Source organism: Meriones unguiculatus, chromosome 9 (genome assembly GCF_030254825.1).
Source record: "Meriones unguiculatus strain TT.TT164.6M chromosome 9, Bangor_MerUng_6.1, whole genome shotgun sequence".
NCBI lineage: Eukaryota > Metazoa > Chordata > Mammalia > Rodentia > Muridae > Meriones > Meriones unguiculatus.
This window is the reverse complement of record NC_083357.1, coordinates 67028157-67055498: the sequence shown is the minus strand read 5'-3', so window position 1 is coordinate 67055498 and position 27342 is coordinate 67028157. Positions and strand designations below refer to the sequence as shown.

At 41.4% G+C, this 27342-nt stretch overlaps 1 protein-coding gene and 1 long non-coding RNA gene across 6 annotated transcripts in view; one reads left to right on the top strand and one right to left on the bottom strand.

Annotated features, from left to right (window-relative positions):
- Ppp3cc (protein phosphatase 3 catalytic subunit gamma) overlaps positions 1–27342 on the top strand; it is a 68424-nt gene that overhangs the window by 13743 nt on the left and 27339 nt on the right. For all 5 annotated transcript variants that reach the window (XM_060391400.1, XM_021642405.2, XM_021642406.2 and 2 more), the window contains exons 2-6: positions 7830–8027; positions 8582–8706; positions 13383–13494; positions 24203–24348; positions 26856–26995. In XM_060391400.1, coding sequence (XP_060247383.1) covers positions 7830–8027; positions 8582–8706; positions 13383–13494; positions 24203–24348; positions 26856–26995 — 721 coding nt within the window. The remainder of the gene's footprint in view (positions 1–7829; positions 8028–8581; positions 8707–13382; positions 13495–24202; positions 24349–26855; positions 26996–27342) is intronic.
- LOC132656502 (uncharacterized) lies at positions 14266–24272 on the bottom strand. Its single transcript, XR_009594249.1, has 2 exons — positions 24142–24272; positions 14266–14406 (listed from the first exon to the last, which is right to left on the bottom strand). It is a non-coding gene; the product is annotated as an uncharacterized LOC132656502 (long non-coding RNA).

The window sequence follows — 27342 nt, the reverse complement described above, 5'->3', positions numbered from 1 at the left end:
AGATGGTTGTGAGCCACCATGTGGGTTCTGGGATTTGAACTCAGGACCTTTGGAAGAGAAACCAGTGCTCTTAACCCCTGAGCCATCTCTCCAGCCCCGACACATTATTTTTTATGAGCCTTATGTGTGCCAACTTTTTTCACATGAGTTCTAAGAATTGAACTTGAGACCTAGTGCTTGAAAGGCACTGCACATCTTATCAGCGCTGCAGCTTGCTTCAGTGAGTTAATCACAAGGTCATTTCTACCTTCAACTGCTGTAACATTTTTCTAGGCTGATAGAAACAGTGAATTTTCTTTATTTTCTGCCATCCAGCAATACTCTGATTCACAGGGGAATTCCAACTAGATTGAAGAGTAGTAGTAGAAGTGCTGTTTGATGAACTTAAAATGGAATGAAACACAAATCTAAAGTCAATCATTTTTTACTTACTAATAATTAGTCTATAATTTTAAAAGGTATTTAGCAAAAATTCTTCTTATCCCTCTTATCAGCTGCTTCCTTAACAATATAAAGCCCACCACTGAAGAACACCAGGAACACAGTAGAGTGAAAAATAAACTCTACTTATTTAGCTTATAGTAGGAAGTAATGTTATCCCCTGGAAGCTGTGAGCATGTTGAAAGGAAGAGTCAGAAAGTCTGTAAAAGGTGTAAAAGAGCCGAGGGAAAGTTAGGGGTTGGTTCAAATCTAATTTGAGTGGCTTTGAAGTTGTAGATCAGTGAGTATCGAGGGGAACTGATACTTCGGTTCAGTTTATCTGCTTTGCAAGTCTTAGTATTTTTCTGAGCATTTCAAGCAGTTTGTGCCTTCTCTTTGTTTTTTCTCTCTGTACTTCCAGTCATTCTTTAGTTAAATAAGGGCATTTACCACTTAAGGGAGGCAAGCTATCGAGGTCTGTACTGTTTCTTGATAGGTTGTTTTGTTTGTGGAAAAATATTATTGTATGTGTGTGTGCATGATGTGTGAGGACGTGCATGCCTGTGTGTTTGTGTGTGTGTGATGTGTAGAGGCATGCACGTGGAGGCAGTGCTCTTCTTCCACCTTCAAGTGTGCTCCTGAGACAGACCTCAGGACACCATGCTTGTACATCAAACACCTTTACCTGCTGAGCCATCTCACCAATCCATAACTTTTTAAAACTTGATTTGCATTGTTTACCTTTACAAGCATCTGAATAACTGGTGATGCTCAAGGGTAAAGGTCTTCGTAGCACTAACAATAAAGGAGAGGCTGGGACACTGTTGACAGTCTAGAATCTTGAATCATAGGGAAGAGAACACAATAGACAGATTTACAGTTTGCTTGCCCTATTGTTTTTCTCTCCAACTCTTAAAAAAGAAAAAAAAAACCAGCTTGGATTTATTTCACATTTCAACAGGCAGATCCACAGGAAACTGGGTGTTCTCTGAAGAAGGGGAGGCAGTTGTGGGCAGGGCTCAGTGGGTGAAAAGGGGGAGGCACTAGTGGCAGGCCCTCTCCATGCACTGCTGCTTGAATAGCAGCACTTGTTAGATTTTAGGTAGGAGTTTGCCATCTTGGTAAGAACTAGTGAGAGTGTGTAAACTAGAGAGTTGCTGGAAGTTGCAGCAACTTCTGGTATTAGGCTGAATTAGAGCCTTAATTTGTTAGACTTAATATTTGACTTGATTTGTTAGAGGATCTTCAGACACAGATCTGAAGGATCTACCTTGTGTTTTGATAATCTGTGATACACATTGTGGTTTGCTGTGCTTGGTTTATCTGTTTTATGAATTATCATATAGTATGAGTTGTTCTTAATTCAAAGAATTAAGTTCTTAATCTTTTTAAAAAAATTAATGATCTATTTCATTTTATGTGTTTTGGTGTGTTGCTGCATGTGTGTCTGTGTGAGGTGTTGGATACCCTGGAACTGGAGTTACAGACAGTTGTGAGGTGCAATGTGGGTATTGGGAATTGAACCCAGGTCCCTGAGAGAAGCAGACTGTGCTCTTAACCGCTAAGCCATTTTTCCAGCGTGTCTCTTAATTTTAAAAGGCAGCCAGCGTTGGTTAGTTTCTAGTATATTTGTGGAGTTAGGGATGCAACCCATGGTAGAGCGCTACTTAATGTAATGCTCAGCATGTTAGGGGTATAACATCTGTACCACCACCTCTGACCGAAGAGCGTATTTGTGTGCTGGGCATGCCTATAGCCTCTGCCCTGTGGAGGCAGGGAAGAGAATCAGCACAAGGCTGAAGCTAGCCTGGCCTGCTTACCGAGGTTCAGACCATCCAAAGTTAGTATCATGAGACCCTACTCAAAAAGCAAATACCGCTAGCCAACCAACCAAAACAAAACCCAAGAAGTAAGTATTCATAATTATTGAAAAGCTATAAAAAGAACATTTGGACTTCAAGGATTAGCCAAGGGCCTGTATTAGTTTCCTCTGCTTTTGATGGTAGTGGTGGGCAGTACTGGAGATTGAGCCTAGAGCCTTATTCATGGTGGGCAGTCACTCTACCACTGAGCCCCAGCCCAGCCTTTTTACTTCAGTAAATGGCCTTAGCACCAGAGAAGCCTCAAGAGCTCACAGACTTGTGCCATTCTTGTCTATAGGTGGAATCTACTTTTCCTCCCCTCGAACCAGGGAGGGCCTGAGAATGCTTGAACGGTCTGAGTTGGGAATGATGTGATGTGGCATATGAGGCTATGGTGTGAAGCGCACAGCCTACTTCTGGCCTGCTCTTTCCGGGCGCTTGTGCTTGGGACTTGGTCACATGAAAGGTCACATGCAGATATTCTCATCAAAAACCTGAACTGAGCTTCAGCTGCCAGGCATACTGGATGAGTGAGTGAGCTGCATTCAGATGATTCTAGCCTTGCGCCTTCTAATGTCTGGCTGAGAGGCTCCTGTACTGTCTTCTCTGGATTCATAGTGCCTAGTCTATGAAAGCTAATAAGTGATTATTGGTTTAAGTCACTGTGTTCACGTTAACAAAACAAAGATTTGGGGAAAGAAATATACAAGAAGGTTAGCAGAGTGTGGTCATGCCTAGAATCTCAGCTCTTGGGAAGCTAAAACAGGATTGTCTCAAGTTCAAGATTGGCCTGAGCTACAGAGAAATGCTGTCTTAAAACCAACAACAAACCAAGGATGGTTCATAGCAATATAATCTGTAACAATAAGTAGAAATTTTAAATAGTCCACTTAACAGTAAGAAAATGTTTAAATAAATTGATACACATTTTTTTCAAAAAGAAAAGTGTCTATTTTCAAAAGAAAACTAATTTCTTTATAGTCAGTTTTGTTATAACCAATGTCAAAATGGGTCAAAGTGTATATATGTGTAAATAAAAATGATTAAAATCGACAACAAAATGTAGGCCTGGGAATATAGCTCATCAGTAGACGCTTCCTAGCAGGAGCAAGGCCGTGGATTGATCCCCCTCATTGCCCAAATCCAAAACAAACAGCAAGTAAAAGAGAAAAGGGTTCAAGGTGACCTATGTATAGCTGGAAAGCTTGTAACTAGCAAGTTCATCAATAGAGCAGCGCTTGAGCTCAGGGCTGTCTGCATTTACTGTGTGTGTTCTTAGTGGAGACCTATGCAGGAGAGAACCCTAATTATCTAATTTTTAAAACTGTGGCTTCAGATTTCTTAAAACCTTCCTCTTTAGACCAGGTTGATTTTGAACAACTAAAAGAACTGTAGTGCTTGTCCTGAACACACAGTATTACACAGTATTCTCACAGCAGAGAGAAATGCCAGTTTCTCTCTGCTGGATTCAATCTAAGTACTCTCTGGATTTCTTATTTTCTCTGTCTCTGTCTCTGGTTCTTTTTAACTTTTTTTTAACACTGAAACTCAAACCCCAGAGATCACACATGCTCCACCAGCCCTCTTGGATAAGTGCTAAGCTTCATGAATCTTAACTGTTTTATGATCTTAGAGGGACTTGAGCGACTGGTTTTGCTAAAAAGTACCAGCTCTTCAGTTGTAGGTGCAGAGTTGGTAACTAAAGCCTGAATAAAACATTGGCATCTCTGCCTTTCATTTTGTGTGTCTCTTTTGTTATCTTTTCTTATTCAGCCCTGCACAGAGACATGTTAATTACTAAAGCAGTATATATCTAAAAACTGCTAATATAAAGTTCATTAGATATGGGAATCTAGGATACTTTTTTAATTCCAGCATTTTGTAGGCAGATCACACTGTGAAGAATTACCCCGCCAAGTAGGAACAGTTAGCTCATGAAGGAAACTGTGGCTGCTCCCTTATTATTTTTTTAACCTCCCCACCCCCTTTTTTTTGTTGTTGTTGTTTTTTGAAACATAGTTTCTGTGTATAGCCTTGGCCTTCCTAGACTTGATTTGTAGACCAGGCTGGCATCAAACTCACTGCCTCCTGAGTGCTGGGATTGCAGGCATGCGCCACTGCGCTGGCGAGGCTGCTCTCTTATGAGAAAATAATTTCACAGCAAGAACTCTGTTGTTATCCTCCAGCAGTAAAGACTTCCTTGTATCCAGCAGAACCTTGCAGGATAGACCAAGGCAATGGTCAACAAGACCATCCTGATTAAGATTGCCTGTGCTATCAGGCATGTAAATGCCCCAGCTATGCAACAGCGTTCCTCCTCGATTCTGTAACACCTCAAAGTTCCTTTCAGAAAGTTGAAGACAGATGGTAGGTCACCAAACATTTCTGTTCTTCATGGTACAGCCATGTGGAACAGAGCTCTTTCCTGCCTTTCACCACTGATCTGTCTCTTCAGTTGACATTTTGGGACAGGTGGCCAAACCTACTCTGTTGTAAACCTTCCATTCAGAGCTTTTGTCCTAAACTCCTATAAAAATCTTGCATTTCAGTTTTCTATTTAAATACAGCCCCTTTACAACAACAGCAACATCATTTTTTTCTGTATTAGCCCATTGTTAAAACACATCTCTCACCTCAGAGGAAATAAGAGGTAGTTGATTCTGTGCTGAATATGAGTGACCATGGTCCAGGAAGGAAGAAAGTGGGTGGATTCTATATTATTTTTCTCATTGCTGTCACCAGATACTTGACAAATAGCAACTTAAGACGGAAGGGTTCATTTAGGCTCCCAGTTCAAGGTTATAGTGTATCACGGCAGGGAAGGTGTGGCAGCGAGAGTGGCTCTAGCTGCTTTGGCAGAGGCAAGGCAGGTCCCATTGTGTCCATCCAGGAAGCAGAGAAACTGTCTGACCCTGGGTGCAAGCCTCCAGTATCCCCTCAAGTCTTGAATTTAGCCGCAAAACCATCACCATGTGGACAGTGCTGCCGTGGCCTGCCGGGGCTCGAGGTGTCGTTTGGTTCCCTCCTCCAGCAGCTGTCTTAACCTCTGTGCCCCTTTGTATCTGACCTGGAAAACACTTCTCTGGTTGTTTTTGAGCAGGGAACCCCTCCAGCTGCCTTATTAGTTCTGCCCCTTCTTTCAAAGGTTTTCTATTTTTACAAGCTGGGGCTATTGAGTACCTTTCCTGTTATCCCAGTGCAACCTGGGAAGATCCTCTTTAATGATGCTAATCTCTTATTAAATGAGTAGCAATTTACACACAGAGTAGCAATTACAGCTACTCTGTGTGTACCTACCTTGTCTGCAACTTTAAAGGTGTTTCTGCTCTCACTGTAGATCTAAGAGTAGTAAGGAGTAACCATGTTGTAGCCTGGTTGTTGAGCTGTCTTGGAATTTCCTCCACACACACAAAAAAATTCATAGTATATTCCCTTTAAAAAAATTATTTAGCCAAGCGTGGTGGTGTATACCTATTCAGAGGCATAGGTAGGCAGATCTCTGTAGTTCTAGGACAGCCTGGTGTACAAAGTGAGTCCAGGACAGCCAAGGCTACACAGAGAAACCCTCTCTCAGAAAAACAAAACAAAACAACCCAAAATCCAGGGGAAAAAGATTATTTAAAATTTAATGTGTATAGACATTTCACCTTCATGTGTGTATGTGCACATGCATTCCTGATACACTTGGTGGTCAGGAAAAGGCATCAGATCCCATGGAACTCCCCTGGAGTTACAAATGGCTGTAAGCCACATGTGGGTGCTGGGAATTGAATCCAGGTCCTCTGCAACAGCAGCAAGTGCTCTTAAGCACTGAGCCATTTCTCCAGCCCTAGTATATTACATTATAATGCATCCTCATGCAGTGTTTTCAGGACTCGGGAAGAAAGCAGCAGTTTTTATTTTATTTTGTTATCTTTCCCCCTCCAGAACATACTGTGGTTGGCCTCTATCCCAGTGCTACTTCCCAGTGAAGTCCTTGTTTCTCTGTGAGAACTCTAGAGCCAGAGCATCACTGGCTGCTTTTCTGTCAGCACCCTGATTTTCCACACTCCACAGGAAAGCCCCACTGTAGCTCACAGCCCCAAACTCTTCCAAATTCCTCCCACAAACCAGTCCTACAAGGTCTAGGAACTACATAATAGCCCCTTTCTCAGTACCAGTTTTCACATAGCCGGGGTTCTATAGAAGAGCCAAAATATATGTGTATATATTATGATAAAAGGAGATCTATTAGGTTGACTTATGCAATAGGGTCCAGTGGTGGTCATCTGTGTGGCAAAGAGTCTGAGAACACAGTAGCTGCTTAATCTAGGAAGCTAGATGCTTTAGCTAGATGCTTTAGCAGTGCCAGTCTGGCACTGAAGACCTGGAGCTCCCTGGAAACGGCAGTACTGGGAAGCTGCGGAAGCTAGAGTCTGATGGCAGCAGTAGCAACAGATGCACCCACCCAGGAAGACATACAGGTAGGCAAGGCAGGTGCATACTGCCTTTTCCTTGCACCCCTTTATTCTGGGTTTGCTGTTGGAGAGTGCCACTGAGGTTGACGGATTTTATCTCCTAAGTAAGGCCTCCCTGGAAGCACACTCATAGACATACTGAGAGGTCTGTCTTTTGAGTGGTTTTGAAGTCTTGTCAAATTGACAAGATTAATACCCTGAATAATATGTTCCAGGATGGAAGAGATTATGTGGGTTTCCCCTCTCCCCCGAGACAAGGTTTCTCTGTGTAGCCTTGGCTGTCCTGAACTCAATTTGTAGACCAGGCTGGCCTCAAACTCACAGAGATCCGCCTGCCTCTGCCTTCCTGAATGCTGTTATGTGGACTTTTTATAGTTAAAAAGAGTCATAAATCAAGGCATCTGGTTAGCAGGTTACAACGAAGTTGTAGGTCCAAATGTTATCTGAATGGTATTCTTAGCTTTGAGGTTGGTAGACGCTAAGCTAGCAGCCTGCCAAACTAATACCTTTGGAAGGTTTTACCAGATAGTTGGAAGTTATGTTAGGTCAAGCATTGAGAGTGGATACTAAATGGCTACAGGGTATTATGTTGCCCAGTTTGGTTTTGAACTCTGTATCTAAGGATGACCTTGAACTTCTATGCCAACTGTCTCTACATTCCAGGTGATGGGATTATAAGAGGGAGCCACCAAGACGATTTTGTGTGATAACTGGGGATTGAACCCAGGGATTGTCCATTCAAGGGAAGTACTCTACCAGCTCAGCTACATCTTCAGTCTTCTGCTTTATCAAAACACATATATTTGTTGCATTCATTCATTCATTCATTCATTCATCTATTCGCTTATTCAGTGTGTGTGTGTGTGTGTGTGTGTGTGTGTGTATCTGTGTCATAAATGTGCAGATTTAACAACATGACTTGAACTGTGACCATTTTAAATATAATTATCAAAACATAGCATCTTGGAATTTTTCACATTCTGATATAGTTAGGTCATGATTGTTTACTAGGCTTAGTTTACTCTGAGAAGTTTGTTCGTGATTGTTAAGTGTACATTTAAATATTTTCATTATTATTTTCTCTTCCTAGCTGTCCCTTTTCCTCCAACGCAGCGGCTAACTTTGAAGGAACTATTTGAGAATGGGAAACCTAAAATGGAAGTTTTGAAAAACCATTTGTTAAAAGAAGGCCGAGTGGAAGAAGAGGCAGCCTTAAAGATAATCAGTGATGGGGCTGCCATCCTGAAGCAAGAGAAGACTGTGATAGACGTGGAAGCTCCAATCACAGGTGCGGCATGCATTTGCACGGTAGCCATCAGATTTGCCCTAACGTTGAGACCTGGTTACAAAAGCCAACTAAAATGAGGGTGATAAATATTTCCAGGAATTTTAGGATTGGTTAGAATGGCTTTTGTTTCTTAAAAAACATTAAGGGCCTAAACTTGATGGTTTAAAAACGCATGCAGAGGACCAGAGTTTGGTTCCAGGTGCCCATATTATGTGGTTCAGCACCACTGTAATTCCAGCTGTAGGGAGAATTCCACACCTCTGGCCTCTATGGACACCTGCACTCATGTACATACTGTCCTCTCCAGACAGTTACACACACACACACACACACACACACACACACACGAATGAATCTTTTTTTTAAAAAAAGAAGTACACTATTAATGGCTTAATATTTCTAGTAGGGATATTTGGTACTGACTGAGTATCTAATTATACAAAGGTCCAGTCAAAAGCCAAAGTGATTAAATTAAAAATTAAACTTGGTCCCTGTTACGTAATGCCTGTTTTTCTTCCAATTTATAATTTTCACCTCATGTCTTTCTTGCCTAGTGTGTGGTGATGTTCATGGACAATTCTTTGACCTGATGAAGTTGTTTGAAGTTGGGGGATCACCTAGTAACACTCGCTACCTCTTTCTGGGTGACTATGTGGACAGAGGCTATTTCAGTATAGAGGTAAATTTAACCTGGCTCTGCTGCCTTTATTTATGGTATCATCTTCTAAAAACATCTGCTCTCCATTCCTTAGTAAGACAGTTAAGATGTGAATGCTGGTAGAATTTATCCACTTTGTTACTTTTGACATTTAACTAATAGAAAAATTGTTTATTTTTTTAAAAAATCTATTTTTTAACCTGTAAAAAACTTATAGAAAGCTATATTAAGTTAATTTTGAAAACAGGTATTTGCTAAGTTTTCCTCTTTGAAGATGCTGTCTGGGCTATTTAGAAGGGACATACATAGCTTTTTATGATAAACAGTGCAGTCTTATAATTAAGGTTAGCTAATTCAGACACTGCTTAACTTCCTCAGAGAACAAGGTATCCCTGAGCTCCACACAAGGGAGATTTCTGGTCCCCTGTACACAGCAGGTGTTAATGTTCACGGGAAGGCAAAATGTGAGTGGAGCTAATAAAAACTGAGAGTTTACCTTTATATGTTTTAAGAAATAAATGATGGGAACATGCATAGGATTAAAAACAAGTGTGTGTTTTGTGTGTAAACATAACATTATTTTAGAACCTAATACAAAGGCTTGAGTACAGTGCAACTATAGCATATTCATATTTGCTATCTGTGGACTTACCTCCACAGCTTCACAAATAAAAGATCCTTTTTGAAGAAGTCTTCATAATCAGGTTTGTAAAATGCCTCAGAAAGAGCAAGAGGTGACAAATTCTAGTGTTTTAGTGCCTTTAGGCTGTGTGCTCTTCATAATGTGAGAATTTCACTGTATTAGTGTGCTCCTAGTAGAGAAAGGTGATTATTGTTGTCTTCTTTGTCGTAGTCCTCTGCTTCTTCCCCTCCTTCTCCATCTCTTCCTCCTCATTTCTCCTCCTTGGCATCCTTCTCCTCCTCCTTCTCTTTCTCCTTTTCCTTCTTCTCCTCATCTTTCTCCCTTCTCCTTCTTCTCCTTCTCTTCCTCCTCCTCTTCTTTTTTCTTTCTCTCTTCTTCCTTCTCCTTCCTCCTCCCTCTCTTTTTCTGCATTGTTTTAAAATGTAACTCAACTGTCTTACCCAGTGTTCAAAGAAGAGTCAGTTCTGAAGACCCAGGAAGAATGAATGACAAACTATTTTTATTTTACTCTTGAGTTAAATGGTACCATAGGGAGCTAGGGATGTACTCAGTGGCAGAGTGCTTGCCTAGGATGCCCAAGGTCTTGATTTTAATTCATAGCTCTGCAAAAGGTGGGGGTGGGGGCTGAGGGGGAGATGGACATTCTAAGTCTAAAAATTTCAGTTTTATCTGCTACTGCTTCAAATTTATTTAGTGTCAGATTCAGAAGGACAAGGGATAATGCTATAGATTAAGACAGTAAGTTCATTTCACTGCTGTGCCTTGTCCTGCTGCTTCACAGTAAGCACTTAATGGATGGCCTCTACATAGCTACTGGGATGAGTGTGGAGGTCATGATTCTAGACTGTACCATTGAAAACCTTCCCTAGGGGCTGGAGAGATAGCTCAGTGAGTAAGAGCACTGTTTGCTCTTTCAGAGGTCCTGGATTCAATTCCCAGCACCCACATGGTGGCTCACAGTCCTCTGTGTCTAGCTCCAGGGTACCTGACACCCTCTTCTAATCTCCATGGGTACCAGGGGCACATGTGGTATTACATAAATATATAGAGCCAAAACACTCATATACATAAAAAATAAATAAAAATGTTCCCTATTGCCAGTCACATCCTCTCAATAAATAGTGCCAAAGGGTGGGTATCTCAAAGGCACACTGCATTTATTTCTTTATGTGTTTATTAGCACAGATGATTTAGGAGGCAGAAGGGAAGAATACAGAATGATTTCAATTATCTATTCATTGTTTCGCTTAATGAAAAGTATTTTTGTTGTTTTTGGTTTTTTCTTTTTTGTATTGTTATTTTAAATATTTTATTATTTATTTACATGTACATGTGTGTATGTCTGATAATGTGCCTGAGGTTAGAGGCATCCCCTGACCTGGAGTTACAATCAGTTGTAAGCTGTCTGATGTGGGGGTCCTCTGCTGGAACAGTATATGTTCTTAACCACTAAGCTATCTCTCCAGCCCCTATCATTATTATTGTTATCATTATTATTATTATTTATATCCTGACCACAGTTTCTTCTCTCTTCTTCCCTCATAGTATCTCCCTGTTTTGGTTTTTGTTTAAGCAGTGTCTCATGTGATTTAGGTTGGCTTCAAACTTTTGCTTTATGATGAGGGTGACCCTACATTTCTGGTCTTCTTGTGTCCATGCTTCCTTTATCCTTTATGTAGTCCTGAAAATTGACCCCAGGATTTTGTGCATGCTAAGGTATTACTACACTAACTGAGATAAATCCCTAGCCCCTGGGACAACTTATTAAACATAAATAATGGGGCTGGAGAGATAGCTCAGCTATTAAGAACACAGGCTGCTTTTGCAAAGGACCTGGGCTCAAGTCCTAGTGTCCACATCTTTTTGTGGTTCACAGCCATCTTTAACTTTTGCTCCAGGAAAGATGAAATGTTTCTGGCTTTTGTGGGCATATGGTCTTATGTGCACACAAGCACAGATATATAAAGAATCTTTAAAATCTTAAACCCAGCACTTGGGAGGCAGAGGCAGGTGGATCTCTGTGAGTTCAAGTCCAGCCTGGTCTACAAATCAAGTGCCAGGACATCCAGGACTCTATACACAGAGAAACCAAAAACCAAAACCAAACCAAACAACAGCAACAACAAAACAACTCAAAACAAATATGGCAAACTATCTTCTAATTATTTATTAATATTACTTACATTTATTTAAAAATAGGCCTTTAAAGTTTTAATTTGATTTTTTATTTATTTTTGGTGTTGAGATTAAACCCAGCATGAATTCTACAACTGAGCACTATCCTCAGCCCTCGGGCTTTTGTTTTATTTTGGAGGCAGGTGTCTTTGTGTTCCCCAAGTTGGTCTTCCTTTCTTTCTTTTGAGACATGGTTTCTCTTTGTATTCTTGGCTGGCCTGGAACTTGTTGTGTAGACCAGATGGGTCATGGATTTCTGTTTCAGCCTTCTAAACAGATGGAACTCCAGGCATATGCCCTTCTCTGGCTCTTCTTCCTGGTTTTTAGTTTTCAACTCCTTGATAGACTTACTGACTCACATTCAAAAATCCACAATGAGTTTTGTACCTAGATACCATTTTCAGGAAATTTTGTATTGTATGTTTTCCCCTCCTTTATAAGTAATTTTCTGAGTGCCAACTTTATAGCATGCCATAGAGATACAATCTAGAATAAGATTTAGGTAGAGGGTGTCACTCAGCTAGAACACTTGCCTAGCATATGTGAGTTTCTGAGCTCCACCCCCACCTTCACACAAAAAGAAGGAATCATGTTCTCTTGGAGAAGCTAGCAGTCTAATAGAAAAGGTTCTCTTATGAGCAGGCCTTTTACTATAATAGGAGACGTGTTCCTGTAGTTAGCAGTAGTAATTTCATATTAGCATCTTACCCAGGGGACCAGTAAATGGCTCAGCGGGAAAGAGCATGTAGTGTTTTTGCACAGGACCCACCCAAGTTTGGTTCTCAACACAGATATCGGGCAGCTCATAGCTGCCTGTAACTCCAGATGTTCTTATGAGCTTGGGTCTGTTTCTGGACATCTGGTGTATTATGGCATGTGTTAGGGCACAGGCTCTTTATTTTTATGAGCTGAGGTTTTTTTATGTAATCAGGCTGATCTAGAACTTCTTATGTAGTAGTCTAAGCTACCCTTGAATTCATGATCTTTTTGCCTGAGTACAGGGACAACTGGCACATGCTACCTTATCTGGCTCAGGACATTGTGTTTTTGTTTCTGTTTGTGTTGTTGTTGTTTTTGCTTTGGTTTTTTTGGAGACAATGTTTGATGTAGCCTAGACTGCGTCAACTTACTATGTAACTATGTGGCTGAGGCTGACCTTGAACTTATTACTCTGCTTCCACTTAAGTGCTAGTACTATGGGTATGGGACATCGTGTTATTTATGGGTGCTGGGACTGAACTCAGGCATGCTAAGCAGACACTCTACCAACTGAGCTATACCCTCAGCCTTTTTTTAGTGTTCAAATACAATTTTCTACTATAGTACCCTATTTCTTATTTTATAAAAGCTTGTTTATGTCTTTAATTTTATATCATGCTAAATTCTTTTATTAACCTGCTTTTATCATTGATTTTCTGTTTTTTTTCTGTTATACAATTATATTGTCTGCACATAATGACACTTTCAATTTTTTCTTTACTTATTCTGAAGCCTTTCTTGATTTCATTTGTCTAATTATATTGGATTAGTCCCTCTGTCGTAATGTTGAATAATAACAAATCGTAACTATTATTGTCTTGTTCCTGGTCATAGTGTTTTTCCATTATAAAATAATGATGCAGATTTTAGGACTATAATATGTATGTGGGTAGCTTTGCCGAGAGAGTTCTTGCTGTTTAGATTCTTAGGAGAGATTTTTATGAAGACTGCTTATTATCTACCAAGTTTAAAGGTAACATGCAAAAGCTAGAAGATTACATTTTTCACCTTGGAGCTTACAGTGAGATTTAGCATATAGCAGTCTTTTGGATTTAGATAAATTGTCTTTGTGCACTGTCATGGAAATGAAGAACATTTATCCTCTAATTGTGTCTCCTAGTGTGTGCTGTATCTATGGAGTTTAAAGATTAACCATCCTAAAACATTTTTTCTGCTTCGAGGAAATCATGAATGCAGGCATCTTACAGAGTACTTCACCTTTAAACAGGAATGTAAGTACATGTCTCTCTAGAAGGTTTAGGTGTCTCATGTGCTGCCATGAAGGTATTAAGATAATACCTTCAAAGTAAACAACAATTAAGCCAGGCTTCATGGCTCTTGCCTGTAATACAGCCTTTAGGAGGCTGAGGCAGAAGGATTACCACGAGTTTGAAGCCAGCTTGGGCTATAGAGTGAGACCCTGTTTAAAAGATGGAAAGAGAGGAGGACCTCCCTTATCAGTGGACTTGGAGAGGGGCATGGGAGGAGATGAAGGCGGGAGGGTGGGATTGGGAGGGAATGAGGGAGGGGGCTACAGCTGGGATACAAAGTTAATAAACTAATTAATATAAAAAATAAAATTAAAGCAAAAAAGAAAAAGCACTTAAGTTAAAAACATTGAAGATCTAAGGCAAGATGTCAAGGTTCATAAAATGTTCGGTGTTACCTTTAAACTCATGATCTCTAGTCATTATTCATTTATTAAGCATTTTCAGCATGACCTAGATTGGTGACACAAATTCATTATCATTATTTTACTCAATGACTTGGCAATTCTGTCTTATTTCTTTGTGAAAAAGAAAAGGAAAAAAACCTGTATAAGTAGCTTTTATTTTTAGAATAAAGGTGTCAAATGATCATGGTGATAATAAATCAACGCTACTTTTTTTAAGTCTGTCAGTATTTTAAGCTTGAAAAAATTAGCTCCTCTTTGAAAAAACAAACAAACAAACAAAAAAACCAAAGAAGAAAAGTTAAATGCTTTTACATTGCCTCTCAGAGAATGAGTTTGTTCAGTACCCACACATCACTTTATTGATAGTCGTTCTCCACTTGACAGGGCTACATGTGCTCATATTGTTGCTAGTAGCTCCCTATATTGGACAAGGAGCAGGTTATAATGGCAGCCTTCCTCCCAGTAGAGCCTGAAAGGAAAGGTCAGAGTTATTAAAAGAAATTGTAAGCCACGTTTGGTGGTCATGTCTGTAATCCCAGTACTTAAGAGGTAGAGACAAGAGGATTAGGAATAATACAAGGCCAGCCTTAGCTACACGGTAAATTCAAGGTCAGCCTGGGCTATATGAAACCTGTTTGTCAAAAAACACAAAAGAAATCTGCTCAGATACTAAAGTCTGTTGCAAGTAAAGGATCTTCAGATCATGCCAGCTCTGGAAACTTACTGAGATAAACACACCATCAGATAATGACCAGGAAGGGTTTCAAATTAAATTTACTCTTGGTAGGTATTGAAATTGGTGTAAAGTATTTGGATAACAATTTTGCAGTATTTGTAAAGATTTCAGCTTTACATTCCCTTTTCTTGGTGTTTTGACTTGTCAAATATCATGCAGATTGTATAGTGCTGCTAAGGCAGTTGTCAGTTTAGTGACTTACACGTTAATCATGTCACAGCACCCTCAGAAATATGGATTTTCCAGTAGGCTTTGCTCAGCTGGGACCATGGTATGTGAGGACTGTTAAGTTGTCCTCTGAGGTCAGTAGTTGTTTGGAGTCCTTGTAACTATGGATTAAAGGCCTGGCTTTCCTTCCTGCTCCCACCTGTTGGGTCACTCTCAGTTTTTGAAGACTGCTTTCAGCTTTTCCACATATGGTTCCCATAGGTAGTTCCCAGTGTAGATGGCGGCTTTCTTCTAGCCCAGCATAGACGAGTCTCTGACTTTACAGTCAGCTAACTAGAGGAAACCTGTGCTCTTTAAAGGTTGGTGTGATCAGGCCAGGTCCATCCAGAAGAATCTCCGCTTTCCAACTAGTAAAGTGTAACAGTGAGAGGCTCATCAGAGTTAGAGTCCCATGGACTCAAAAGAACTGAATGATTATACAAAGTGGAAGCCATTGAAAGTCAGGTTTGTTTAACACAGATGGACAAAACAAAACAAAACAAAAAAACAATAACAACAAAGTAGATATTTGCTTCTGAAGGATGTTCACTGCAGCCTTAATTATAACAACAAGAAATAACTAAATGTCAACAAAGGGCCGAATAAATACAGTGTATTAGTATTAGACCAGGGTGTGGGTGTGTGGAGGTGGGAAGACTCTGTGGAGTCCATTCTTTCCTTCTACCTTTATGTGGGTTCCCAGGACTGAACTCGGGTTCTCTGGCTTACACAGCAAGTATTTTACCTGCTGAATCATCTTTCTGGCCCCTAAAATATATTTAAAGCATTGCTCAGCTACTGTTTAAATATTAAGGGATCTGTATGTGCTATATGGAAAGATGCTCAGATGTGCTGTTAGCTGAGAGGGACCATTTGCTGACCGTGCACACTGTGTGCAGAAGTCGGCACTAGTGTTTTCTTCTGGTGCTTGGTCAGAAGGTCTTGTTTTCATATCTCCTGTAGTACTATTTGAATTATTTTTTGCCACTGTTATATATTACTTTTGTAATTTTTTCAAGCTGTTAATTTAAAAATGACTCAGTTGGAAACCAGGTATTTAAAGGGGCTTTTATTTGTTTTATTCTCTCTCTCTCTCTCTCTCTCTCTCTTTCTGGTTTTTTTGAGACAGGGTTTCTCTGTGTATTCCTGGCTATCTGAGAACTCACTCTGTACACCAGGCTGGCCTTGAACTCAGAGATCCACCTGCCTATGTCTCCCAAGTGCTGGTATTAAAGGCGTGTGCTGCCACAACCTGGCTTAAATAAATATTTTTTAACATTAACGTCTTTATTTTGTATGAGTGCATATGGATGAGCGTGGGCTTGTGTGGAGGTCATGGAATTGGTTCTCTTCCTTCTACCATGTGGTAGACTGAATTTAGGTGCAGGCTCAGCGAGTGCCGTGTCCCACTAAGCCGTCTCTCTGGCCCATTAATACTCCTAGCAATTGTGCAATTGGGTACGAATAACTGCAGGACCAGGAAGTTGGTTGAACACTTGCTCCTGAGCCTGTTGTCCTGAGCAACCCCCAGGAAGCAAAGAACTGATCCCTGAAAGTTGTCCCCCGACTTCCACATTTGTGACACACGTGTGCATGTGCACAGCGATGTAAATGAAGTAGAGGAACAGCTGTGCCCATGTCTTTGAAAACTCTCTACTTTTTCTAACTATTTGAAGTTATTTTACAGCCTGGCAAAGTAAATAATATGTATAAAACAGCTGACAAAGACCCTGGAACCTGCTTGCTGGAAGTCAGCCACTTGTACTTAGATTTACATGAGTAGCAAGAAGGTTGCCCGCAGACGCCCTGTTCTGAGTGAAGAGGGTGTGATGGCATTGGTTTTGACAGAGGGTCCTCTGCATTGCCTAGGCTGTTATGCATAGCAGTTCATTAGACTTAGGTTCAGGCTTGTGGTTTAGTTAGGTTTTTTTTTTGTTTTTTTTTTTTTTTTTTTTTGAGACAGGGTTTCTTTGTGTGGCCCTGGTTGTCCTGGACTCTCTTTTTAGACCAGGCTGGCCTGGAACTCACAGAGATCTTCCTGCCTCTGCCTCCTCAGTGCTGGGATTACAGGCATGCAACACTTTGCCTGGCTCTTAGTTTAAGGAACATTTACTGTAATTTTCCAACCTGTTCTCCCCCTTTTAAGCAACAGTTTTCATTTGTTCTTTTGTGGGTTTTGGTGCTAGAGAGTGAAGCAGATTTCTTTTGTGATCAGCATAATTGCTTCTGAAATTGGTTCTGACTATTTTTAGAAGATAGAACAATAGGCTCAGGAAATGCTTTTAGCATCTTATTTTGCCCAGAATTCCTTACGTGTTATCTCTTCTCTATTTGCTTTCGGAGTGCTTCTAGCTGTCCTGCAGCCCAGTCAGTCTCCTGTGTATAGTATCTCCCATTTCATTCGAATGCTGCAGGCAAGATGCAAATAACTCTTGGATCAAGCATACACACTGAAGTAGAAATATAACATTTAAGAGAAGAGCATGTGTGTTGCATGAGTGTTCACTCAGAGTCTGGTCTTGCCCATGGTCACCGTGACTTTTACAATCAGAACCATATAATTAATGCTGAGTGACAGTTGCAGAGTGTGCAGCTGCAGGTCTGTGACTGCTTCTAAAGTGTGTGATTTTCTTGTCTCATATCAATTTTTTTAAGTCCTATTTTTACATTTTGCTTTACAACAAGTCTAAGTTCCCCCATAGGCCCCCTCTTTAGCTCCTAAATAGCTGGTATCACAGGCCTATGTCACCAGGCCTGCATTGCATTCATTCTTATTTATACTAGGAGATTTATTTTTTAATGTTTTTAATGTTTTTTTAAAGCATAAGATAATTTGAATAACAAAGAAAATAACTGATTTCTTTTGGGAAGAGGCGTTTTTAAGACAAGGCTTGTTAGATAGCCTAGACTTGCCTTGAACTTGCTGTGCAGTCCCTGCTGGCCTCAAATGCTCAGTGAGCCTCGTACCTCATCCTTCTGAGATTACAGGCATGTGTCACCATGCCTGGCTAGTAGTTAATTTCTTACGTACTGTCTTTTTATTGTTGTGTATTTAGAAAGCAAGAGTCTAGTGTATTGATCCCATCTCATAGTTCTGGGTCCAGATTTCTTAAGAGGAATAGTTTGTTGTTTTGTGAACTTCTTTTTTGACAGCTTACTGACAAGTTCCAGAAACTCTTGTGATTTTCTAATGAAAACAGCATTGTTATAACAGACTTTTAAAGAACAAATACTGTTTGTTGCAGCATTATTTAGAGTAGCAGATTGGTCTGGTTTGATTATGGCATATCCATAAAGTCAAGAGCTACATAGTTTTGTTCTTTTTAATTACTAAGCTTACCTTATAAGAAAGACAAAATCTTACCGTACCCCTCAGGATTTTTCAGCTAGGCTAGAAAATTAAATTGCCCGGGCATGGTACATGCCTTTAATCCCCAGCGCAGGATTTAATAAAGTTAACCTGCTAGCTCAGAGAGGCAGAGAAAGCACCCAGCTGACTTTCTGAGATCTGATCCAGAAGGGAAAAAAACTCAAAAGGCTCACTAGCTCAGCTGACAGTCCAGGAGGAAAAGGCAAAAAATAAAAAAATAATAAATAAAACCTGAGGCCAAAGGCTTGCTACCTCAAAGTCCAAAAGGCCCAAAAAAGCCAGAGAGCTAAAGCCTAAGCTAAATCCAAAGAGCTAAAGCCCCTTTTACTTCTACAAGCTGTCCTGCCCTTTAATCCCTGTCAGCTGGTTTCTTGTTCTGCCACTTGACCTAGTCCATATGTAATTAGCAACCTTAAAGAAAGTATTCTACTGTCTATCCTATCTTGGTGTGTCCAAAGTTCTGTACCTAAATCACTTTGTATTAAAACTTGCAATACCAATCAAAACCCATCTTTTTAGACGTAAAATATCTTCTTAAATCCTAAACAACTTAAGCTTAATTCTAAGACTATATGTGTTTAGTCTCCAACCCCATCAGAGACCTGAGAAGCATAAATGTTATTTGAATAAACAAAGTGCAGAGCAAGCAGCTTCCAAAACTACAGAAATGACAGAGACTGCTGGCTGCCTGGACAGTCACCCAAGATATCTCTATAATGTCGGAGCATCACCCAGCATTCCCAAGGCTCTGGGTCCCAATCCCAGCACTGATTAGGAGGAGTCTGGGAAGATGGTTAAGAACGTGAATGTGTGAGAGTTCTGCTACTGATAAACTTGCAGTTCTAGGCACTGGGCCCAGTTTCCTCCCCTTCTGTATAATTGCGTTGATATTTATATGTATACTTATATATATATGTCTGTGCACCACATACATGTTTGTTGAGGGCAGAGAGGGTATCTAATACCCTGTAACTTGAATTACATATGGTTGTGATTCACCATGTGGGTGCTGGGAACTGAGCCCAGGTCCTCTAGAAGAGCAATGAGTGCTCATACAGCTGCACCATCTCTCCAGCCCCACTGTGCCTTTGTTTTTACACAGTGAAACATGTCTGTCTTTTCTTGCCTGTGAATCTGTCATTAAAATTTCTTCCCTACAGCCATGCATTCTTCTAGAACTTCTTTTTAATACTTAGATAACTTGTTTGCTTGAAACTTGTTAGATGCTATGTAAGACTAAATCTGAGTTTTTGTTGTTGTTGTTTTGAAATGCCCTGTAACCCCAGAGCTGTTTTATTACCCTGGAGTTACAAACAGTTGTCAGAGTTGTGAGCTACCATGTGGTAGAGGACTGAACCCTGGTTTTATGGCAGAATAGCCAGTGCTCTTACCAGCTGAACCGCCTCTTTAGTTGCTTTTGTCAGCTTTTAAGTGAATATGGGAATACTACCTACTTCATAGGGATTCTGTGAGGATGATGAGTTAGCGCATAGTTACAACCATCCTCTTAGCACCATGACTTATAAGGGTTTTCATTCCCGTTATATATCAGGAAAACCAAAGCACATGGAATGAAAGCATTTGCCCAAGATCCCAAGCTATAGAGCTCACGACCTAAGGTCTAAACTGAGAGAGTTAGGTTACAAGTCATTTATCTAACCAATGTGCTGGCTCAGGCGTTTAGCTTGCTGATATAAACTATGGTCACTACACATATGTTTACTCACTATACATATATAGATATGTAGTCATCAGAGAAAATAAAGGAAATACGGCAGAATAGGACGATAGATACTGTCTCTAGTCTAACCCCTCGGGATGGGAGATTAAGGTAACATGTGACCGCCTGTTGACTCACGTACTAATGCACCAGGAATTTCTTTTCACCTGATTTGGCTTTTGGCCTCCTGTTTTGATTTACAAAATGGCTTGGTACTCTGTACGTTCTTTCTGTCTCTCCCCAGATATAGCATCTGTTTACAAGTAAGCTGAGGGCTTTCTCTGAGTCACTGTTAGGGTAGTGTGGCATGAAGTAGTGCGTCATTTTAACTCATACCTGTATTCTGGCTTAGGACTCTTCTACTGACGAAAGGAACAGTGGGGATTCCGCCTCTGTGTTTTTAGGAGAAAATGTCCAGCACTGACCACATTTTAAAGATTTTTTTTTGTTTGCTTTTTTTATTTGGGACAGATGTTATACCCACAGTTGGATATACTTTTGAAACAGCAAAGTAGAGGGCTGGAGAGATGGCTCAGTGGTTTAGAGCGCTTGGATGCTTTTCTGAAGGACCCACGTTCAATTCCCATCACCCACAGGGCAGCTCACAACTATCTGTAACTCCAGCTCTAGAGGATCTGACATGCCCACACAGAGATATGTGCAGGCAAAACACCAATAAACATAAATTAAAAAAAATTTAAATAGCAAAGAAATAGCCAGGTAAGGATATAACTATAAAGAGGCACAGAACTGCATCTGTCATGATTCCTACAAACTCTGAGCTCATATTAAAGTAGCATATGCTATAAAATAAACATGAGATAGTATACAGAGAACCCATAGATTCCCTTAAATCCAAACCCCAAACATGCAGTATCCACCACAAAGAGAAAACCCAGATTTTCATGAATGGAAGGCCTTCTCATCTCAAATGGTCCCTTTGTTTACACTTTCCTGTTTGTTTTTTTGGTGGCTTTTTTTTTTTTTTTTTTTTTTTGAGATGAGGTTTCTCTGTGTAGTCCTAACTTGCTTTGTAGACAAGGCTGGTCTTGAACTCACGTAGATTCATCTGCTTCTGCCTTGGTAGTGTTGGCATTAAAGGTGTGTGCCACCACACGTGGCTAGGGTTTACACTTTCCTTTTGGGCTCCCTAGTCTTTTCCCCTGTCTAGATACTGCACTGTGGTCCAAATTAAGATTTATGAGCCTTCACTTTATTCCCTAGAGATGAAACCATGCTTTGATACTGAAATGTGCTCCCTTTTCTAGGAGTTTAGAGATTACAAAAAGAAAACAAGCATAAATCACTGTTGCCAATCTATTCTGACTCACTAGCTTCAGCTCTGTTCTCTTGTAGGTGACCTCATCTTCACAGAGTCTCAGAGGAGAAGGAACTCACTGCATTTTAGGGCTGCCCGCATGTATACTGTCTGGTCTTCTCTACCAGCAGTCACTGTGAAAGCACAGTTTTACCCTCAAACCCAAGACCAACTGTGTAATCTGTTTTGTATTACTCTAACAAAAGGCCTGAAGCGGGGTACTTCACAGAGAAAAGAGCTTTGCTTAGCATACAGTTTTGGAGGTTTCAGGGTATGGTACCAGCATTGGTTCTTTACTGATGAGGCCTTCATGTTGGGAGAGTACAGTTAAAGAAAGACAGAACACTAGAGAGGAGACAGCCTTAACAGTCCTCTTGGAAGAACTAATCAGGGTCTCACAACATTACTTCGTTCTGAGGGCAGTACCCCCAATGACTTCCCAATAGGCTCCACCTATTAAGGTTGCTCTTGTCAAAGGTTCCACACTGTCTGCTAATGTCCCACACTGAAACCCACACATACTTATAACCATACCTTAGCATCAAGAGAGAAAATGCTTTTCTTTTTAATTTTGAAAGCCTTTCTTTAGAATTTTTTTTAATTTAATCACTTTACAGCCTGACTCGGCCTCCTCCCTCTTCTCCTCACAGTGCCACCCTCACACTCCCTCCCTCACCTCTTTCTTCTCAGAGAAGGGGAGGCCCCCAAGAGCTACCATCCCACCCTGGTACCTCAAGTCACAGCAAGACTAAGCACATCCTCCCCCACTGAGGCCTGACAAAGCAGCCCAGCTAGGGGAAAGGGATCCAGAGGCAGGCAGCAGAGTTAGAGACAGTTAGGGGACCCACATGTTAACCAAGCTGCACATCCACTACATATGTGTAGGGGGCCTAGGTCCAACCCATACATGCTCTTTGGTTAGTGGTTCAGTCCCTGTGTACCTCCATGGGCCCAGCTTAGTTTGCTCTGTAGGACTTCTTGTGGTGTCCTTAACCCCTCTGGCTCCCTCTATCCTTCTTCCCACTCTTCCACAAAACACCCCAAGCTCTGCCTATAGTTTGGCTATGGGTCTCTGTATCTGTTTCCATCAACTGCTGGATGAAGCATCTCAGAAGACAGCTATGCTAGGCTCCGGTCTGCAAGCATGGCAGAGTATCATTAATAGTGTCAGGGTCAGCTCTCTCCCATGGGGTAGCTCTCAAGTTGGGCCAGTCACTGGTTTGCCATTCCCTCAATCTCTGCTCCATCTTTGCCCCTACACTTCCTGTAGGCAGGACAGATTTTGGGGTGAAGGTTTTATGGATGGGTTGGTGTCCCTCTCCCTCCCTCCACTGAAAGTCTGCTCTAGCTACAGGAGAGGGCTACTTCCGGCTCCTTAACCCGTAATGCTAGGAGTCTCTGTTAGGGTCACCCCCATAGACTCCTGGGAGCCTCCCTTATCCCAGAGTTGTCCCCCCCCCACCATGGATTTCTCTTCTCCCAGTGCTCCACCTCCCCACACCTGATTCCCACCGCTTTTCCCTTCTCCACTCCCTCTTCCACCCAGGTCCCTTTCTCTATCTACTTCAGATGTCTACTTTATTTTCTCTTCTGAGACTTAGCATCTTCCCCTGGGCCCTCGTTGGCTTCTTTGGGTCTGCGGATTATAGCATGGTTATCCTGTACCTTATGGCTAATATTCCCTTGTAAGTGAGTACATACCATACATGTCTTTCTGGGTCTGGGTTACCTCACTCAGGATGATCATTTCTAGTTCCATTCATTTGCCTGCACATTGCATGATGTCTTTGTTTTTAATAGCTGAGCAGTATTCACTATTACTTCATGTCTTTTCCTTCCTAGAGAGTTATGACGAACCTACAATCTGCCCACTTGGGAGTGTTTCCTTATACCATAGTTCCAACTTGACAACCACATTACAATACAAAGTGCAGGAGCTGGAGAGATGGCTTAGAGGCTCAGAGCACTGAATCCCTGGAACTGGATTGAAGAATTGTAAGCTGCTATATTGGTGGGAACCCACACACACTGGGTGGCTCCCAGTGTCTCGGACTCCAGTTCCAGCGGCTCTGATTCTTCTTCTGGCCTGAGGGCACCTGCACACACACAGTGCACATAACTCGAGTAGGCATATATACATCCACAGAAATAAAAATTGGATTCAAAAAATATGAAACAGTTTGTATATAACTTCAGTTCCAAGGGATCCAGGGCCCCCTCTGGCTTCCTCAGGCACCAGGCAGGCACTCAGTGCATGAACATACACACAGGCAAAACAATATAATCAATCCTTAAGAAAAGAACAGAAAAAAAATGAGCAGAAAGGGTTCTGATATAGAAATAAATTTCAGTTCTGTGGGAACAGTTCCGTGTAGGATGGGGCAGGGACCCACTCACTCTGCCTTAGAAGCCCCATGGATCACTACTGCCAGCATCCTTCATAAAAGCGTTACTGGCAGCATGCTAAAAGGAGCCTCAGAGGAGCCCAAAGCCATAGCTTCCCTCTAGGTAATATGATGCTGCCTAATAAGACAGCCCGCAGACAACTGCCATATCAGATTTCTAGGTGACAGAGCTGGAAAGTTAATCCAAGGTCATACTTGTCTTTAGCCTTGTCTGCAACTCTTTTGTTGTTGTTATTTTTTTCAGGACAGTGTTTTTGTGTGTATCCTTAGCTGTCCTGGACTCAATTTATAGACCAGGCTGGCCTCAAACTCAGAGTGATTGGCCTGCCCCTGTCTCTCAGAGTGCTGGGATTGAAGGCATGTGCCAACACACCGGGCCTTGTCTGCAACACTTAAAAGACATTTTCTCAGGCTTCCCTGACACCAATGACCTCAGAGCTGGCTTCACCTGCTTAGGGTCTCTTTGGGTATGACACTGTTCAACCCTTGACTTTGTCCTCTTTCCATAGGTCGGATCAAGTATTCAGAACTGGTGTACGAAGCGTGTATGTACACTTTTGACTGTCTTCCTCTTGCTGCTCTCTTGAACCAGCAGTTTCTCTGTGTACATGGAGGAATGTCACCTGAAATTAATAGTATAGATGATATTAGGAAAGTAAGTAAACTTATACTATTTTCCTTTCTTTAAAATTTATTTTCATTTTATTTATTCACTTTTTTGTTTGTTTGTTTGTTTTTGTTTTTTTGAGACAGGGTTTTTCTGTATAGCCTGATGTCCTAGATTTGCTTTGTAGACCAGGCTGGCCTCAAACTCACAGAGATCCACTTGCCTCTGTTTCTCCAAGTGCTGGGATTACAGATGTGTTCCACCATGCCCTCTTTATTTATTCACTTTACATCCTGATTGTAACCCCTTCCTACTTCTCCTTCCAGCCCCACCCTCCCTTTCTCTTCTCCCTATCCCCCCTGTCCTACTCCTTGGAAATGGGAGCCTCCCCCACAATCCACCACAGCATATCAATTTGAATCAGAACTGAGCCCATCCTCTTCTACTGAGGCCAGGCAAGGCAGCCCCACTAGGGGGTCACGATTGAAAAGCAAGCAACAGAGTCCCTGTCAGAGACAGCCCCTGCTCTTTTTACAAGGGGATCTACATGAAGACTAAACTGCCCATAGGCTACATATTTGTAGGGGCCTAGGTCCAGTCCATGCATGGTGCTTAGTTGGTGCTTTAGTCCCCATAAGCACCTCTGGGCTCAGGTTAGTTGACTCGGTTGGTCTTCTTGTGAAGTTCTTGTCCCTCTGGGTCCTTCCATCCTTCCTTCCACTCTTCCACAAGGCTCCCTGCACACCTCCTAATGTTTGGCTGTGAGTCTCAGTATCAGTTACTGCTAGGTGGAGCCTCCCAGAGGATAGCTGTGCTAGGCTCCCTTTTGCTGTTTTCATAGAGTACGTTTTTAAATTTTCATTCTTTATCCTAGACAATTAATATATCTTATGTATAATATATAGCAATAGCTAAGATTAAAAGAAAATATAATCAGAAGTAGAAAGACAGATTTTACCCATGATCTTGTCATTGTCAGAGAGCTGATATTAACACTTGGAGATACATATATTTTTTTCTTTCTCTTTTTAAAAATTAAAGTTTTTTTGTTTGTTTTTGTTTTTTGTTTGTTTGTTTGTTTGTTTGAGACAAGGTTCCTCTGTGTGTTACTGGCTGTCCTGGAACTCGTTCTGTAGAGCAGGCTCACCTCAAACTCAATAGATCCACTTGCCTCTGCCTCTGGAGCACTGGAATAAAGGTATGCGCCAACACCACCTGGCCTTAAAGTTAAATTTTAATGAATGAAAGCATACTGTTCTTACCGAACAACTCTGAAAAAGTGTTTGTATTTTTTAACTTTTATTAATTACACTTTATTCACTTTGTATCCCCCCATAAACCCTTCCCTCCTCCCCTCCTAATCCCACCTTCCCTTCCTTCACGCATGCCCCTCTCCAAGTCCACTGATAGGGGAGGTCCTCCTTTCCTTCCTTCTGATCTTAGTCTATCAGATCTCATCAGGAGTGGTGTTTGTATATTTTAAACAGGGTCTCTCTATAAAGCCCGGCCTATCCTTGAACTCTAGACAGTGCTCGTGCCTCATACACTAAAATGTCACCATGCCCAGCTTTAACGCTTTATGTTGTAGTGTGTAAGGAAAGAACATGAGTGTGGAGACTCGGCCAGCACCCTAACCTTTGAGTACATCCTCCTTGGAAAGTGATTTAAACGAGTGCCTGTCGGCTCTGATACGCAGACTTTAACACCCTAATGACACGGGCTGCTTGCTCTACTTGCTTTACATGTGATCACTTCGTGACCGGGGGAAAAAGAACAGCCTTGTGCGCTTGCACTGTTGTTCATGGTACCTCCTCACCTTCGCGACCTTTCAGTTCCTATATAGCAATACAAGCAGGATTTCCGTGTGCTCACAGCAGTCTCCCCAGTCCGGGGTGTGCCTGTGTGCTGGCTTTTAAGTACCTGGCCCTTCTCCTTGGGTTGATTTTGTATTTAACAATGTGAGTCAGCTGCGATAAAAGCCCCCTCTCACCCCCTTCGTGGACTCTCAGATGTTCCAGTCTGTTCAAAACCTAATTATTTATATTCTCTGATTTTTGTGTTTTTGATTAAAGCAGCAGTGACTAAAAATGTAAGTTAATAACAATTACTAAAATGCCTCCACTGCATGGAATGGAAAGAATAAAAGGCCTTTTCACAAAAGAAAATATCTCCATTGGAATAAAGTGAGCAGTGAGCGGACAGAATCACTACCAATTGTTCCTGCTCTCCTGTAACACTGTTTCCCATAGAAAACTGAAACGAACTTTAGATTAGTCTAAAAAATAAATTGTGGCAGTTGATTCCACGTTTGAGTTCAATGAATGCTGCACTAGATTAGCATCGACAGAGAGGCCATTTTCTATAGGACTCTTAGATGACAGAGGTAGGATATTTGTAAACATTTATTAAAAAATACTCATTGAGGGCTCACAGCTTCATCTTTAGTGCATTCCTGTAGGTCAAAGTGGATTTTTGACCTGTCTGCTTCCAAGAACCCTTTTACTTCCCTGATTTTGTTTTTTTTCTTCTTCTTTTGGCTCTTGTGTATCTTCTAGTTAGACAGGTTTACGGAGCCCCCTCCTTTTGGGCCGCTGTGTGACCTGCTCTGGTCTGACCCCGCAGAGGATTACGGCAGTGAGAAGACTGTGGATCACTACACCCACAACTCTGTCCGTGGCTGCTCCTACTTCTTCAGGTAAGCCGACCCTCACAGGAAGCAGGGAGACAAACTGGGAGCCATTTTATATTTTAAGCTCTATTCTTACTATCCTTAGTTACATCTGTGGGTATGTGCACATGAGTGCAGATGCCTATAGAGAAAAGCTAGAGGCATAAGATCCCCTGGAGCTGGAATTTAGGCAGTTGTGAACCCCCCTCCCCACAGTGTGGGTGCTGAGAACTGAATTTGGATCTTCTACAAGAGGAGTACGCACTCATAACCACTGAGCTATCTCTCCAGCCTCCTGTGATACATTTAATGGATTTATTATTTTAAGGGTTTTTTCTATTAATTTTTTTCTGTATTAGTGTTGTGCCTGCATG